General features: G+C 34.7%; 1 protein-coding gene across 1 annotated transcript in view; it reads right to left on the bottom strand.

Moving 5' to 3' along the window:
* The window catches only part of myo15ab (myosin XVAb), a 42911-nt gene that overhangs the window by 18131 nt on the left and 8423 nt on the right, over positions 1–16357 (bottom strand). The window contains exons 16-35 of the mRNA XM_073842672.1: positions 16044–16175; positions 15828–15953; positions 15597–15674; positions 14361–14506; positions 14208–14253; positions 14000–14124; positions 13733–13850; positions 12208–12383; positions 11686–11770; positions 11098–11151; positions 10803–10884; positions 10277–10407; positions 10102–10197; positions 9786–10021; positions 7984–8162; positions 4725–4797; positions 3399–3593; positions 3191–3309; positions 2026–2114; positions 1472–1586 (exon numbers count right to left, since the gene is read on the bottom strand). Of these exons, the coding sequence (XP_073698773.1) occupies positions 1472–1586; positions 2026–2114; positions 3191–3309; positions 3399–3593; positions 4725–4797; positions 7984–8162; positions 9786–10021; positions 10102–10197; positions 10277–10407; positions 10803–10884; positions 11098–11151; positions 11686–11770; positions 12208–12383; positions 13733–13850; positions 14000–14124; positions 14208–14253; positions 14361–14506; positions 15597–15674; positions 15828–15953; positions 16044–16175 (2401 nt within the window). The remainder of the gene's footprint in view (positions 1–1471; positions 1587–2025; positions 2115–3190; positions 3310–3398; positions 3594–4724; positions 4798–7983; positions 8163–9785; positions 10022–10101; positions 10198–10276; positions 10408–10802; positions 10885–11097; positions 11152–11685; positions 11771–12207; positions 12384–13732; positions 13851–13999; positions 14125–14207; positions 14254–14360; positions 14507–15596; positions 15675–15827; positions 15954–16043; positions 16176–16357) is intronic.

Raw genomic sequence — 16357 nt, 5'->3', positions numbered from 1 at the left:
GAAAATTTTCTCAACTTCAGGCTATCCAAGAAATAGATGAGTTTGTTTCTTCAATGGAACAGATTTGGAGATATTTAGCATTACCTCTCTGCATTACATTACAACTCTGCAGTGAATGGGTGCCATCAGAATGAGAGTCCAAACATCTGATAAAAACATCACAATAATCCACAAGTAATCCACACAACTCCAGTCCATCAATTATTGTTTTAGAAAGCAAAAAGCTGTGTGTTTTCATCATTAAGATGGTTTTAACTCTTCCTTCTAGCTAAAATAAGTATCCTTTATTCGCAATATTGCTTTCTCTAGTGAAAAAGTCAGCTTGTCTAAATCAGGAGAAAAATATATGTATATATGCACCCAAAACAGTTTTAAACAAACATTTTGGGTTGAACTACTCTTGTAATGTTCATAATATCTTAATAATAATATTTTAATGCCTTACAGTAGCACTTAGAATTTAAAATTGTGGTTTTCTATTTTAATATATATTTAAAATAGACTTTATTCTTGTAATGCAAAACCGGATTTTTTTTTAGCATCATTACTCCAGTCTTCAGTGTCACATTATCCTTCAGAAATCATTCTAATATTCTGGTTTGGAAAAAATTGTGCTGCTTAATATTTTTTGGGAACCTGTGATACTTTTTTCAGGATTCTTTGATGAATTAAATGTTAAAAAAACCAGCATTTATTTAAAATAAAAATATTTTGTAACAATATACACTATCGCTTAAAGTTTGGGGTCAAGTTTAGATGTCTTTGAAAGAAATTAATACTTTTATTCAGCAAGGATGTGTTAAATTGATAAAAATTGATGGTAAAGACTTATATTGTTAGAAAAGATTTCCATTTTCAATAAATGCTGTTCTTTTTAACTTTTTTTATCACAGGTTCCAAAAAAATATTAAGCAGCACAAATTTCCAACATGGATAATAAATTTGCATATTAAAATGATTTCTGAAGGATCGTGTGACACTGAAGACTGCAGTAATGGCTGATAAAAATTCAGCTTTGCACCACATAAATTAATAAATAAATAAAAGTGTACATCCAAATTAATGTAAAGATGTGGGCAACATGGTTACATTTTATGACAAAAAAATCAGGCAATCAGATTTTCTATCCTCTTTTTTCTTTAAAACAGAAGTAAGCCTATGGGTGAGACTTCCAGTTCATTAGCCGCTATAGGGAAATAACTAGAAGAATAACAATGTGTGGTAAATGGTGAAACTGTTTGCACTACAAACTAGTGTGTGCTCAGAGTTAGGATAATACATTAAAAAAAAACATGGTAAGCCACACCAATTTGCAATATCAAGCAGCAAAACAAGTTTTGTACAGCTAAAAAAATCTGGAAGCGGATGAGACCAGATATATTGGATAACTTTTGTCAGCAAAACCAGCATATGCCAGCCTGGACCAGCAAAGAAATTCCTGCTTGTTTAAGCATTAAATAAGTGTCTGTACCTCCAGGCTGAAGAGCTGCGGCTGAGATATTAACCCTAGGAGGAGACTCTGCTTCATCACCACCTACTCCTCCTCCACCCTTCATCCTACCAGACAAAACTGATGCATCAAGGTCCTAAATAAATAAAAAAAAACAATCCAGTTAGTTACTGACCGCATACTTCAGAGTACTAAAGCCAAAAAAAAACTTTTATAATATAATGACAATACAATGTATTTCTGAGTGAAACAAGGTATTAAATGAGAAAAAAAAATGTATGGATGCATTCATTCAGGAGTGAGTCAGACACATATTTATTAGAGAAATCTAATTGTTTTAATTGTTTAGACACTTGGTCTCTGTTGTTTTCTGTGTGTGGAATAAGCTTACTTATTTACTAATGCTGTGTGTAAAATGATCATAGGAAGCCCAGCCGAATACACACACAAACTTACAATCAACATTTACATAAATGAGACTGTGTGAATTACAGTAAGTCTCTAAAGCAATCTTCCATACTCTCACTCTCTCTTATTCACATTTGTGTGTGTGAGCTAATCAGTTGACACCGTACCCCAGTTCCATCAGACAGAACTGGGTCAAACAGGCTGTCCAAATACCGGTCCATCCCTCTCTGAGTGCAATCATAGGGCGGTTCTGTGTCTGATAAAAACAGAAAGAGACAGAAGGGAAAGAAGCATAAAGTGAGAATGCGAACAGGAATTCATATATAATCATGTAAAAAAAACGTTATCTTTCTATTCTGTTCCAGTAAAAAGCAATTTGTGACTCTGGACCACAAAACCAAGTCTTAAGTAGTACAGGTATATTTGTAGCACTAGCCAAAAATACATTGTGTGGGTTCAAAATTATCGAATTTTCTTTTATGCCAAAAATAGGATATTAAGTATAGACCATGTTCCATGAAGATATTTAGTAAATTTCCTACTGTAAATATATCAAAACTTAATTTCTGATTAGTAATATGCATTGCTAAAAACTTCATTTGGACAGCTTTAAAGGTGATTTCCTCAATATTTAAATTATTTTGCACCCTCAGATTGCAGATTTTCAAATTGTTGTATCTCTGCCAAATATTGTCCTATCCTAACAAACTATACATTAATGAAAAGCTTTCAGATTATGTATAAATCGACCCTTATGACTGGTTTTGTGATCCAGGGTCCACATTTATAATATTACAAAATATTATATTTTAAATATATATATATATAAAAAAAATTATATATGTATATATTTAATTAACAAATTCTAAGGGTCAGAGAAAACAAAAAGTACATTTGTTAGTTAACCCAAAAATCTCTTCAAACCAAGTGAAGACAGGCACACAAGCAGAACAAACCATTGCCTCAAAAAAGTTGCTAACGATCAATGACCTGTGCATTCACCCTTGCAAGACCTCTTTAAACCTGTATAATGTTTCCCATCCTCAAGACATGCACATGGAAAGGTTACAAGAACACCATCGGGGTTAGTTCAGCTGTATGTAATCTAGCCATTCTGTGTGTATCTGATTCTACTTTACATGCAGGGCTGTAGATCTGCTACTACTGATTAAAGCAGGGGCTGTAGTTTAGTGTTTCTTAAGGTTATGCTCGGTTATTCACTAGCGGGCCAATTGGAGTGATAACAATCGCCGACCAATTAGATTGGAAAGGGTCAATGACTTTATGTCCTCCCACTTAGGAACTTTTGTATGTTGTGCTTCTGAAAAAGACTACCCAGATTGTAGTGGCCATCAGAAATTGGTAGACTGTTGGTTGCAATAGCGGTCGTTCGGTTGGCATATGAAAGCGGTCCGTCCTCGTCCTCTTCAAATCCACTGCCAAAGAGACTTCTGCAAATAAACAAATGAGTTAAACATTGTCACAACAAAGCATTACAATGAAAACAAGTCAGAATATGCATACAACTAAATATGCGTACATGCTCGCGTTAGGTCGTGCCTTGCTGGGGTCTTCAGTAGAGATGATGAAGTATGTTTTCTGCTTGGGAAAGTCTAACAGCAGCTCCAGGTCACACACCAGATCCAGAACATAATCGTGACCCTCTAACTCCACCCACTGCGCCGGCTCCTTCATCAGAACCGACCAACCCCATCGACTATCAGTGGACACGCCCCTGTAGGATGACCAATGCCATGATTACATCATAAACCACGCAGTTTTCTGTGAAATCTGCTTCAACAACTAGCAACTAGGCTTAAAGGAAACCCCAGGCATTAAGACCTGTATGGCTTAATATAACATAAATGACATCTCTTACTGATATATGTAGTAAACCCATGAAAGATCTACATTATTTAACAAATCCACATTTTTTATACATATTTTGGACTATGGGGGATGGCATTATTTTGATGACATGAAATGGTTGCTCTCGATGAGCTACTGGTGCTACCTGTTGCTATTTTTACTGCAGAATAAGCAACTCTGAAAATAAATTACTGATACGATGCCACATTGTGTGGCTTTTGGTTGTGATTTTCAGTTGAAGGGCAACAAGAGAAGCAATGTAAGTCTTAACTGCTTTCCTAGCGATAAGAAGAGGAGAATAGGAAGATGCCTGTGGATAAATAAAACTTCCTAAAGACCCGCATCTTTGTTCTCTCCACTCTCCACTTCCGAAATAATGTTTTTTTCAGTAACATAAATGTTTAGTGAGTTTTCTACAACATCAGTGGTTCTCAAAGTGTGGTACAAGTACGTAGTGGTGTGCAGAGGAATCACTAAATTAAATATAAATTAATGTTAAAACACAATACAATTTAATTTAACCTTTGAGTAAAATTGTACTTTTTTCTTTTACATTTACATGTACAGTACAGTTTTTTTAACATTTAGGTACATTTAATCATTTAATCACCAAGTTATTTATTTACCTGTTTGTAAGCACTGTGCAGTGTTAAAGTTCAAATGTCAAAGTGGCTGACAACAATAAATATTTTTATTAGGAATAAAACTGCCTCTCTTTTGAACTGTGCAGAGCTATATCTGAATAGTTAGGCCTACAATGCTACTGTATTTTAATGCTGGTCATTACGGTGGTACTTGGAGAGGCAAATATTTTCTGAGGTGGTACTTGGTATAAAAAGGTTGAGAACCACTGGACTACATATTTCAATAAGAGACATAATTTATGTTATATTAAGCCATACAAGTCTTAATACCTGGGGATCCCTTTAAGTCCCTAAAGATCTTTAAGATCCCTAAATTTTCAAGCAAATCTATGGAAATTCATGGAAAAAATTACCTGTGTTGCAGCACGTCTCCAGCAAGGCCCTCTCCATTGGTCCAGGAATGGACAGGACACAGAAAAGACACACCTACAAAAAAAATCAAATACTGAATTGTGGTCTCTGTTTCCTCCTTGACTTTTTTATGCTCTTCCAGGTATATTTATTTGACACTCAAACTCTAGCACTCTCTATTCTAATTCTATTCTTAAAAAAATGACCATTCTCCTTTTGACCATTTTGCATTCTATTTATTTATTACAGGGCTCGCAAAATCGCTAGCCCGACGTCAAATTTAAGGCCATAAAAAGTTTTAAATATGTTAAATAGCATAAGAAAAGTTTTAATTATAATTTAGGAGGTCTTACATTTGGGGACAGAAAGACGAGAATGGCGATAGGAACTTCAAAAGGCAATGATGTCATTGAATAAATATGCGCACTGCACGTTTCAAAGTCAAATCGCGGCAAGGATGTCTTTATATGAATGTATCTGAAGGGACCCGACTGTCCTCTGAAACGTGTCGTTGGCATTTTCACTTCATGCCTGATAAAACAGCGTTAATGCTGATTTGTGTACAGCTGTTACTAGGGCAACCGTAGTATTTCAGCGCTCCTAAAGTGCCCCCTCCTGACAGAGAATGAATTTTTATTTCCACATTTTTTTCAACTGTTTATGGTCAAAGGATTGCAATTATCGACCTATGTTTTTATGCAGCAAACACAGAGTTGTGAATGTGAAGGAAGTTAATGTGCCTTCTAAAATACTAAACAATTAAGACAGTAATATTTATGTTTTAAATAAATATAATAAATGATATACTCGATTTATAAATTGCCTTAAATTGATATTTAAAAATTCTGCAGATACACCAAATAGTGAAATAAAATTCCTTCCTTGATATTTGTTTATATTTGTGTATTGAAAACATTTTTGATTAAGTTTAGACTCCTATCTGATTTTCTATATTAAAAAAAAAAGAAGTCTTTTTTTATTTGGGCTAGTTAAATTAATTTTCGGGCTACCAAAATCTGAAGAGTACCTGCCCGAAGGGCTACCAGAGATTTTGAAATTTTGCGAACCCTGTGTTATATAATTAACAGAAAAGGACTCTAACACTAGCTTGCTCTATTCATTTTCTATTCTATCTTTTTATTTATTATATAATTACCAAAAAAAATTACCGACTTGTCATAGCACTTGCATATCATTGCTCTTTTGTTGATTTTGAATGCTTCCATTGTCATCATTTTTAAGTAGCTTCGGATAAAAGTGTCTGCTAAATGACCAAATGTAAATGTAAAAAGCATAAGTCTGATTGCTTAAAAAAAGTATAAACCCAAACATACTTGAGTATCCAAAATTGCTATAAAATACAGATAAAAACTAATTAAGATACACTCATGGTTTCTTTGGATGAACACCAGAAATTGCTTTGCGCTTCATGGAGCATCAACATTTTGCAGTTCATACACTTGCATTATAAAGTCATATAAAGAATGGCATGAGGGTAAGCAAATGATAAATTTTTTTTTTTTTGTTAATCTATCCCTTAAATACTTCTCCTTTTTTATTTAACACTTCATAATCAATACACTGGCAAAAAATCTCCAATAAGAGGTCATTCATATCTTTAGCTAATATTGGTTATGTAATTGTAAGAGAGCTGATGGGTGGAAACAGTAGTCAAGATAATGCAGACTGACCGTCTTATCTGTACCGGCACATGTTGGGTTTACATGTTTTATGGGGATATTCCATAGGCATAATGGTTTTTATACTGTACAAACCGTACTTTCTATCGCCATACACCTACCCTACACCTAAACCTAGCCCTCACAGGAGATTGTGCACACTTTTACTTCCTCAAAAAAACTCATTGTGCATGATTTATAAGCCTGTTTCCTCATGGGGACCTGAGAAATGTCCCCACAAGGTCAAAATCTACTGGTATTCTTATCCTTGTGGGGACATTTGGTCCCCACAACGTGATGAATACCAGGTACACACACACACACACACACACACACACACACACACACACACACACACACACACACACACACACACACACACACACACACACACACACACACACACACATCCACATTCCACACACACACACTATCATATATCGACTAATCTGCTCCAACCCAAACAGGCGAGGACAGAGAGACAGTGTAACTGGATGAGAAGAGGAGTGAAATAAAGCAAAGAGACAGAGAGCGTGAGCGAGATTAGATGAAAGAGGAGAGGCTGAAAGAAAGATGTAGGGAATGACAGAAGAAGAGATTAAAGAGATGAGAGGAAAGAATGGACAGATGACACCAGTCCTGATTTGCATCCTGGCATGATAATAACATGCATTATTTGACAGAGACAGAAGAGAGGGAAAGGAAATTAAGAAGAGAGAGAGAAAGAGTGAAAGAGAAGGAGCAAACAGCACCACCTATATCTTGGTTCAGTGTTGCACAGCTAGGCCACAGAGCGGTTTTAAAACCCAGCTGGATGTCAACAGACAAGAATCATATCTACTGACTGTTGTTTTCTATGTGACATTGAAGCTTTGCTCCAAAACCTAGTGAACTGCCTAATTAAACAGAATATACAAATACGTATTTTTTTTTTAAATATGCACACAATTACTCTTAATTGTATGCCTAATATTAAGAGACAGCTCCATTAATATTTCATCTTGTTACATTCAGTTATAAATTACATTAATCATGCAAATGAGCCTACATTTTCCAATTTAAACTGGTGAGATTTGATAAAAAAGTAGAGTATTTTGCATCATTGGATATTTTTATTGGTCGTTCGGTAAAACAGCTGTTAATAAACAATTTTAAGTGAGGAATTTTTGAACTTTTTTAAATTTTTGAGTTTAAAGGGCAAATTTGAACTAAGGTGGAAGCATGCCAACTAATGTAAACAGTAAAAAGATTATATGAAAATCAATTACAAATAATAATTTGAAACTGGGTTTCCTGAGTTTGTTAAAAGAATAGTTCACCCAGAAATGGAAAAAAAATGCTTTTGGGACTTTTATTCTGACAGCACCCACTCAGTATTTGTGAGTGATGTAACACTACATTTCTCCAAATCTGTTCCAATGAAGAAATGAACTCATCTACAGTACATCTTGGATAGACTGAGGGTGTGTAAATATTCAGCAAATTTTCATTTCTTTAACTATGCTGTTTTTTTAATGACCATGGTGCACATTTATTCTGTTGTCTTTGTTATACATGTAAGAACAAATGATCAGGATCTTACCATCAAAACAGTGCACCTGGAGCACCATGTGTGCTTTCTTGCGGGTAGCAGTCCACTCTAACAGGGATGGCGGGTATGTTCGAGATGCTTCAGGGACTAGGTAGGATTTCTGCATGGCTTGGAGGAGTTTATGTTGGCACAATGCCTTAAAGCCATTCAGAGCATAGTCTGACACAAATCTGACAGAGACAGAGGGAGAGAAAGTTCATTAACTTCTTTGCCACAAAATCTTGTACTGTAACACGACTTATACTATTGTAGTGTTGTACAAAAAAATCCATCAGTGATGTCTCTGTTTTGTTACGACAGCATTTTAGTGCTACGTTAAAAAATAAAAAAAGTATAAAGTTGAAATATTTAAAAAACAAAGTCGAAATGTTTTGAGAATAAAGTCGAAATTTCAAGAATAAAGTTGAAATGTTTCGAGAATAAAGTCGAAATTACAAGAATTAAATCGTAGCAAATAATATTTCATGTCTTCAGTTGCATTCATTAGGCCTATTTTTAGTGTGCCAGCCACCAAATAATAGCAATAAGCTTTGTGCTTTTGGTACTTTTTAAAACAAAATATTTTTTATAGCGAAATACAAACAATGCATCTTGCAATATTGTTTTTTACGCTAGTTAATGTGGTGGGACAGATGTAAATCGATGTAAATCGCCTTTTTGATTACAATTAGACATTCATTTCATACAGTTTTCTTTGTAAAAATTCCACTACCTACTCTGCAAAAACGCAATTTAATTAAAACCAACAATAAAATGTTCTAAAGGTTGAAGTGGACTCCAACTCATTGACGTAAGTTATATTGTTGTCTTTTCTAAAGGTATATAAGTGACTATTCACACACTGTTTTATTCAAGGTATAATACAGCAAATGTTTGGAAATAATATTTAATGTCTTACATTTATTATTTGTAGCGCACCAGCGACCCAGTTATTGTAATAATATTGTGCTTTGTTGCTTTTAATATAACACAGCTCAGCTTTCAAATTCTGTCATAAACGAATTACAAATTATAAATGTGTTTTTCCTCTTTATTTCAAGTTTATAGCATGATATAAACATAAATGAACATCAGAAGGAATTAAAGAAAAGCAATACAGCCTAATTTATTAAAACAAATGTCTCAGTGTAATTGGAAAGATGACTGATTCACAAGCCGCTTAAACTGAGGCAAATACAGCGATTTGTTGCACCACATTAAAGAGCGCGAAAAGCACATTATTGTGATAGACATATTGATTGTATTTCACTATATATTTTGAAAGCTGAGATTTTCCCAGGTTATTTGCTTGCGCAATAAGCTAGAATATACTATCAAAATATTCCACCTTTAATCTCTTAATTACTACTAATTAATTTTCATAATTTTGACTTTATTCTCAAAATATTTTGACTTTATTCTTGAAATATTTAGACTTTATTCTCGTACTTTTTTTACTTTATTCTCGTTACTGTGTGAAAAGGTTTGACTAGAGGTCAGTAACATTTTTTAAAATAAATAAATACATTAAATTGGTAAATTTAAATTTAAAGTCCATACTATTTCAAATAAATTATATTCATTTAAACTTTCTATGGCTGATTAAAATTCAGCTTTACCACCACATAAATAAATTACATTATAAATCATATTGAAGTAGAAAACAGCTATTTAAAATTGTAATAATATTTCAAAATATCACTGTTGTCTACTGAATTTTTTAATCAATTATTTCGAAAACTTCTAAAAAAAATCACCCAACCCCAAATTTTGCGCAGTAGTGTGTGTGTTTGTATGTATGCGTATTGTCTCACTTTAGCAGGTATTTCTCCATCTTCTCAGATGGGGCAAAGGAACTCAAACAGGCGGCAATCAACAACCAGCCTCTCTCTGCATTTCTGGTGTTTTCATTCCGCCACACCTGATTGACTATCTGCGCTAGGATCTCATCTCTGATTGGTGGAGTGGCAAGGCCTCTCTGAATGATGTAATTTCCAAACAGGTTTTCTTGAGCTCCATTCAAGTTTGGATCACCCATGAAACGCAAAATCTATCAAATACAGAAATAAAAAATTCAACAGCAAAACTGCAAGAGAGTTATGTAGCACTGATAAAGAGAATAGGTATTACCAGTATAAACACATCAAGAGCATCCTGCTTCAGATCATCTTCTAATCGGGTCAGTGAGTTCTCCAGAGGTGCTGTTAGCATCCCAAACTGCAATTCCTGCACACAAATGAGACAAAATGTGAGTGAATTGTAAGTATTATGCATGTGTGTGTGTGTTAGCAGGCAGGACACTCACTCTGAAATGTGTGCGTATATATTTGGTCATCAAATGGTTGTTGATGTCCAGTGGAAGAGTGAGCTGGGGGTCTGTTTGTATTCTTGGAGCCTGAACCAGAGCCAAGCAGTCTGAATGACGCTCCCTACCAGCTAACAAGAGAAAAAGCCCAAAGGATAGGTTTAATATTATTTCAAAATGATTGGTTACATTTTGACCTGATTTTGCATCATGTCTCTGCATTGCTTCTCATTTTTAAACGCAAGTTAAATATGCATGTATAGAATTTATTATTTTTTATTTCAGTTTTAGTTTTAGTTAACTATAAAAAAAAGTTATAGTCTGATTGCTCAGATAAGTAATAGCACATCTAGTCTCAACTAGCGGCATGACATGAGGTATCATTCATGCCTTTAACATAAGCTGAGGACAAGCTATGTGCCAAAGTTTGACTTAAGCTTGAATTATAATAGGAGTGATGTTTGCCTTAGCAAATACCATAAATAATAAGGAATAGATCTTTTCACAGTGGGAAATTATGAATAACCTGCTGTGGCCTGTAACAATCCTCCCAACTCTGCAGGAATAACCAGCTGAGTCACATTTACCACCTCCCTGCTTGTTCGCTCCTACAAAAGAAAGAAGACATTACAGAAACTCTTAATAGCAAAAGTGGAACATGTTTGGCTGGGTATTTAAAATCTGAAGAACACCGAGTTCTTTCAGTGTGAAAGTTTAATATATTGCAGTATGAACTTGCAAATACTGCAGAGAGACACTTTGGTGATGAAAAAAAACATAACTGGTTGTTATCTAATAATGAGCACAGACTGTTCTTTTACCAGTTCAATCCTTCTCCTCTCCTCCTCTGCTCTCCTTGCTAAGAGGAGGTTGATCTGTAACAAAACAACGAGCCAAAGTAAAGCATTAAAAATGGGAAAAATCTGAATCTGAACTCACATTAATAAATACGTATTTTTAATCACACTTAGAGCCAGATTTACTAAACAGGGCAAATTAGCGCTAGAGCGCAATTCAATAACAGCGCCGATGGGATGGGGAAGATTCTGCATGTGATTTACTGAAATAACACAGATGCAGCCAGATCATTTCCATAATGACCAGCACAATTTACCAAGAGCACTGCAAATTATTGCCTGCTTTGGGTGTTAAAAAATGGCTCAAGTACCAGTAATTTGACATGCCCAAATATTAGTAAATCACGTTGCTAATTCATTTGAATACTCTCCTCCCATAAATTTTGCATCTGAAAGGGAAACTCCTACAAATGCATATTCAATAAGGTCAGGCGCAAAAATAACTGTCCAAGCCTTTTCAGGGCTAGTTCTTCACTGTGCGTCTTCAGTAAATCTAGCTGTTAGTATCTGGCCCTTAGTGCAGTAACAGTTCATTATTTTTAGGTAACGTACCCTTATGTATCGTTTGCGATTGACAATAAGTCGGACCATTGCACGGTGCTTGATTAGGTTTATACGCATTCGCAGAAACCGCCGCCTAAAGGCACAGAGAGTGAGGGAAGTTTCAGCCATTTTAATGACATTAAACTTTCACATAGTAACACTCAGTTTTTTCTACAAAATATTTCTCCTCAAAGAAAAAAAAAGCAAAACAGAGCGTGAGGTTAAATCAAGATCTGGAACATTATCCAGCTCGACCAGGCCTTAATTGGTGGTTCAACTGATCAAGTTCCTAAACTAAGCTAAGGCCAGCGTTAATGTCCAATTTCAACCAACTAGAAACCTTAAATCAAAAGCTAGTGTGAACTAGATTTTCCCATTGGGTTCAAATCCCTAAACTGCACATTATCACCTGGATAAAGGCACTATTTGAATTCTCTACCTGTAAATCATATTACAAAGTTAACCACAAATGTTTGTATTTGCAAAAGATAGTCACAAGCATTGAAGAGTCACAAGAAGTAGACAGTTTACCTGACCAGGAAGCCCTTGCCGTGAGCCTGAAGTTTGGTCATGTCTGAACGGAACTTGAGGAATTTCTTGCGGACAAAATACATCCGTACATAACGCTGAAGGGTCAACGCAGCTACGTGCATCATACGATCACGTTTGCTCTCCAATAACTGATAGATGTTCTCCTTTAGAAAGAGCTGAGAATAAAAAAAAAAACCTTGATTAAAATGAACATTTATCGTTTTTGTTAATATTCTGATTTAGACTGTATCTGCATATGATCTGTTTTCATTTTAAGGTTTAATAATTATTTTGTCTGTGTGTAATTTTTATTATGTCTATATAGTTTTAAGTTTTCAAATTAGATTTTAATTTTAGTTTTAATTGTTGTAATATTTCAACTTAAACTAAACGAAAATTAGGGAATGTGGCTTTGACAACTAGCTGAAAATAAGTTTTTATTATTTCTATTTTTTCTATTATTTCATGATTTTCTATTTATCAAATTTATCAATTTAAATGTTTTTTTTTTTCAGAAGGCACAATTTTGGCATCCTTAAGGTCCTTGCACACTGAGTCTGAAAATTCCGTCCGAAATCTTCACACATTAAAAAATAAATACGACCTCATAGGACTGCTTGATTATGGCCAAAATCATAATCACGATTTATTTTGGTCAATATTGTAATCACGATTATTTAACATGATTATAAATGGGTCAGAATTTTTTTTATAATTGATTAATTTAAAGATGGCAATACAATAGAAAAAAATAAAAATATATAAAAGATAAAAATGAGCCAAAAAATACTTTTATAAAAACTACAAAAGTCCCTTCGTCAAGAGCAGTGAGTGATTTTGTCTTTGTCTTTTGTTGTTTGATTAACATTAAACACAGAGATGGCAGAAGGAATATTACTTGTGTGGCCGCTTTAAGAGCTGCATGGATCCAATATACTGTTACAAACGTATTTTCATTCTCAACTGTTTACATTAATTTCAAACATAACTGACGAAGGTTTACACGAATATTCACCAAACGCTGAATTTTGACATATATTTGCATGTATTTGACCGTTTAGGTACGCATTTTATGCTAAATGTTCACTTTACTTGTCCGTGTTCTGTTCTGTCTCTGAACGCATACACAGAACAGCTCAAATTCTTTTTCATGCTTTTAAAATCACGACATCAAATAAACATTAATAAATCAAGCACGTCCCATTTTATGCAAATCATGTTACATGATTTTACTGATTTGCATGTGAAATTAGGATTTTATAGAGGACCGAAAGAGCACAAAGGGGGCAGAATCGGAAGCAATAATCATTTTATTTTGATTATTGTATTTTCATAATCGTTTGAAGCCGAAATCGAAACTGAATTTTGATTAATTGCACGGCTTTACAACCTCACGTTGTGTCAATCACGTTTACGCACTGCTTCCGAAACTTATCTGTCATTAAAAATATGGATTGGTTTCCATTTTGTGCATTTTTCACATCTGAAAAAACGCATATGAAAATTTCATTTTCATTCGACTTACCTTTGACACTCCCACTTGATAATCTCCTTTGTTGATTGGGCAGAGCTTCATTAACATAATGACACAGTTATCTCCATCTGGAGGTGGTGGCTTCTTCATTCCCAGCAGGGCTTTGTACCTGGGGACACATTGGCAGAGATAATTTATTCCAAGATGCTGTATTCTATATACTGGCACACGTACTGTATATTTATAGCACTAGACTAGATTACACAGCGTTCCGCATTGCATCCATAAGTAACAAGCACCAGCTGTTGAGTAGGATACCTGTTTAAGAATTTATGGAACGGCACTCTGATTGGATAGCCCTCCTTCCTGATGTGGATTGTGTCCAAGATTCCTGAATATCTGAGCTGAGTAGCGACCAACTCAGGGTCAAATATACCAGGTTCCTGAATGGACATGCATATACATTTAATTCATTTATGCAACTTAGCACCAGTAATAGCAATGCTTGCTTAATATCTGCTCATACCTTGTTATTATTTGGCTTTATGCAGCGCACAAAATATGGGTTGCACCTGAAGAAAGTGAGAAAACAGGATATTTAACTGCCAATGTATGCATGTGTATGTGCAGATATTAGCTTGTATAACTCTATATCTCTGTTTGCATGAGTGTTCATAACCTCTCCATCTTGTCTAGGAGCTCCTGTAATGATTGCTGGAACTTGGCTGCCACAGTAGAGGGCTGATATCTCCGAGTCACTGAGCTGTTCCTGTTCGTTGCTGCTTTCAGCATCTCCGCATGCTTTATAAAGAGATTGGACACCATCTAGAAAACACACCCACATATGCATTTTAGAAAAGTACACTCACATTCATACTTCAGGTTTACATAAAATACATACAGTTGAGGTTCAAAAGTTTACATGCTCCTTTCAGAATCTGCAAAATGTTAGTTATTTTACCAAAATAGGATGGATCAAACAACATGCATGTTATTGTTTATTTAATATTGACCTGAAAAAGAGACTTCACATAAAAGACATAGTTGATAGTTGTTCATGAGTCCCTTGTTTGTCCTAAACAGCTAAACTGCTTGCTGTTCTTAAGAAAAATCCTTCAGGTCCCACAAATTCTTTGGTTTTTAGCATTTTTGTGTATTTGAACCCTTTCCAACAATGACTGTATGATGTTTAGATCCATCTTTTTACACTGAGGACAACTGGGACTCATATGCAACTAATACAGAAGGTTCAAACACTCACTGATGCTCCAGAAGGAAAAACCATGCATTAAGTTTTTGAACAGAATGGAGATCTGTACATTTTGCTTATTTCGCCTAAATATCATATTTTTTCATTTAGTACTGCCCTTCAGAGGTTATGAAAGATAGTTACATTTTTCCCAGACAACAAAATAACTTACATTTCTGATCTTCAAATTCAAAAAGTTTTCACCCCCCTCAGTTGTCCTCAGTGTGAAAAGATGGATCTCAAAATCCTACAGTAATTGTTGGAAAGGGTTCAAATACACAATAACACTGAAAAGCCAAAGAATTTGTGGGACCTGACCGATTTTTTTGAAGAACAGCGGGCAGTTTATTTGTTTAGGACAAACAAGGGAGTCATGAACATTATTAAGAATCAAGTGTATGTAAACTTTTGAACAGGGACATTTTTATAAATTCAACTATTATTTTCTCTTGTGTATTATATGTAGACACCTTTTATGTGAAATATCTTATTCAGGTCAAATAAATAAACAATAAAACATATTTTGTATGATCCCTCTTACTTTGGAAAAATAATTAACAATTTGCAGATTCTGAAAGGGGGATGTAAGCTTTTCTCATTTTTTTTTTCTTTTTACACACACAGACACACATGTACAGATGCATGCATGCAGATATATTGACTCACTCGATTCTGGCTCTGCATAAACAGATCCAATACTTCCTGCCGAACCTGATCGTAGTTCTTATCCAGGAATTTATGGACCTAAAATCAGTATAACCCTTTGTGAGATATGTTTTGATAAGCTGGTATCATTAAAACCTCAGTGACAAATTGGTAAATTAATTAAATGTTACTGACCTTAATCCATTAATTGTCTAATTAAAATATTGAATGTGCAATTTGTATATCTATTACCTGGTAAGTTACACGACCAGCATAGTGATAGACAGTGAACTCTGGCAGTGGCATTTTTGGCTTGGAGTAAAGGGGGTTGTTTCCATGATGATAGTGGCACTTCTGAAGGAAGGTGTTGTCAGTGGCCTGTCAGCAAATGTTCAAACATGTAGTGTTAATATACTCGTTTTTTTTTTTTTTTTATTCCTATTCAATATTCAAATTTAAGCATGTAACCTGTGGAAAGGAACTCTGGTCATCAAGGATGCGGAGTATCCCATGGGGCTTTGCAGCGATAAGGTCTATGCATGCCTGGTTGTCAGTGAAGGTCAGTTCTTTCCAGCTGATTTGCTCTCGAATGTACTCTTCCTACAGAGACATACAGAAAGAGAGTGAGCAGCTTAATGTTTGCAACCAATATTTTAGAGAAATCACAGTATGTTTGGGGTCTGTAAGGTTTTTTAAAAGGGAATTAATACTTTTTTTAGAAATAATGCATTAAATTGATTAAAACTGACAGTGAAGATATTTATAATATTAAGCAGTACAAC

This window comes from Garra rufa, chromosome 6, assembly GCF_049309525.1.
Source record: "Garra rufa chromosome 6, GarRuf1.0, whole genome shotgun sequence".
Lineage (NCBI taxonomy): Eukaryota > Metazoa > Chordata > Actinopteri > Cypriniformes > Cyprinidae > Garra > Garra rufa.
This window is presented reverse-complemented; position numbering and strand designations above follow the sequence as displayed.